The sequence below is a fragment of the Helobdella robusta genome (genome assembly GCF_000326865.2).
Source record: "Helobdella robusta unplaced genomic scaffold HELROscaffold_809, whole genome shotgun sequence".
In the NCBI taxonomy this organism is placed as follows: Eukaryota; Metazoa; Annelida; class Clitellata; order Rhynchobdellida; family Glossiphoniidae; genus Helobdella; species Helobdella robusta.
The window spans coordinates 4,874-6,603 of NW_008705468.1; the positions used below are offsets into that span (position 1 = coordinate 4,874).

At 58.1% G+C, this 1,730-nt stretch overlaps 1 protein-coding gene across 1 annotated transcript; it reads left to right on the forward strand.

Annotated features, from left to right (window-relative positions):
* HELRODRAFT_117306 (hypothetical protein) lies at positions 1–1,077 on the forward strand (the record flags this gene model as incomplete). The annotated part of the gene is made up of 3 exons (XM_009032431.1): positions 1–140; positions 229–316; positions 715–1,077. A coding segment is annotated over exon 3 (255 nt), but the record flags the coding sequence as incomplete, so codon positions are not given.
* Between the last annotated feature and the right edge of the window lie 653 nt (positions 1,078–1,730).

The following is a 1,730-nucleotide window of genomic DNA, read 5'->3' on the forward strand; positions in this document are numbered from 1 at the left end:
CTACTAGATGGTTCGATTAGTCTTTCGCCCCTATACACAAGTCTGACGATCGATTTGCACGTCAGAACCGCTGCGGCCCTCCACCAGAGTTTCCCCTGGCTTCGGCCTGCTCAGGCATAGTTCACCATCTTTCGGGTCCCGCCAGATGCGCTCAGATCGCCCGCCAAAGGACAAAAGCCTCGTAGCGAGGACGGCCCTGCGCCCGCACGACACGGGATCGGACCTATGCTTTCGCTTCGCCTTCGGGTTTCGTGCACCCTACGACTCGCGCACCCGGCGGACTCCTTGGTCCGTGTTTCAAGACGGGTCGGTCGGGCAACCGCCTCGCTAAGCCGCGGAACTCCCAAGACGTGGGGGCGGCCCCCGGCGCCAACGGCTACGACCCCCAACCGCGCGAAGAATCGCGCTGCCGAGAGGAACCGAAGGGCCAAAGAACCGCACACCTCGCCGGGCGTCACCTCGGACGGCGACCTGGCCGTATGTCGCACCAACGGACTATAACGCCGCGGCACCCGAAGGTACCCCGGTCACCTTTCCGCCAACGCTTTCCAGCCGGTCAATCCATCCGGACGCGGCCCGCTCACGACGAGAAGTGCACCGCCAGCTCGCCGGTCGACTCAGACGGTCAGGGCATAGGCAGAATTTCTCCCACCGACCTCCGACCGCCCGAGCCTCCCAACAAGCCGACGGCTGAATCCCGCCGCGGCACGCCTCGCGGGCCCGACCGTTTTCTCTCTGAACGGTTTCACGTGCTCTTGAACTCTCTCTTCAAAGTTCTTTTCAACGTTCCCTCACGGTACTTGTTCGCTATCGGACTTGCCATGGTATTTAGCCTTAGATGGAGTTTACCACCCGCTTTGGGCTGCATTCTCAAACAACCCGACTCCGGAGACCGGCGGCGCGCGAGCTTCCGGCAGCCCTACGGGGCTGACACCCTCTATGGCAAGGACCAACGATCACGAGGATTTGGACCGCCTTCCGCCCGCGCATTACCAGTCCCTTACGCCACAGTTCCCGCCGCCCATACGGACGGGGGATTCGGCGCTGGGCTCTTCCCGCTTCACTCGCCGTTACTGAGGGAATCCTTGTTAGTTTCTTTTCCTCCCCTTATTGATATGCTTAAGTTCAGGGGGTACTCCCGCCTGACTTCAGGTCTAGAATGTGTGGAGGCCCAATCCGGGCCCAAAGAACTCTTGACGGAGCATTATTCATCCCTAAATCGAGACAAAAAGAACCGTTGGCCAACCTAAAGTCGTTCGGTCGGGCCGCCTGCTCTCCTTGCGAAAAAGGGCGAGACCTCGTCGCTGTCTCTAAGAGCACCGGGGATTTGACTCCCTGGAACGCTCCGATGCAAAAACTAAATACATAGTTTTTGATGGGTATTGTCACAGACGCTGAAGCAGACGTGGTCCCGGGAGAAACCCGGGACCGCCATGTGCGTTCAAGATGTCGATGTTCAATGTGTCCTGCAATTCACATTAAGTAACGCAGCTAGCTGCGCTCTTCATCGACTGGCAAGCCGAGTGATCCACCGCTCAGAGGTTTTTTTCTGATTGGTTTTTTGTCAGGGGGTTCCTTCGAATCCCCTTTCGACAACAGTTACGAGGAAAAAAACTAGAGGGTTTCGGTGCGGTCGGCGGAGCCGTGATTAACCTGGGCGGGGCATTCCCCGATCCAAAAAATGTAAGGTACCACACACATAAAATATTTTCATTTCCACACGACGACGG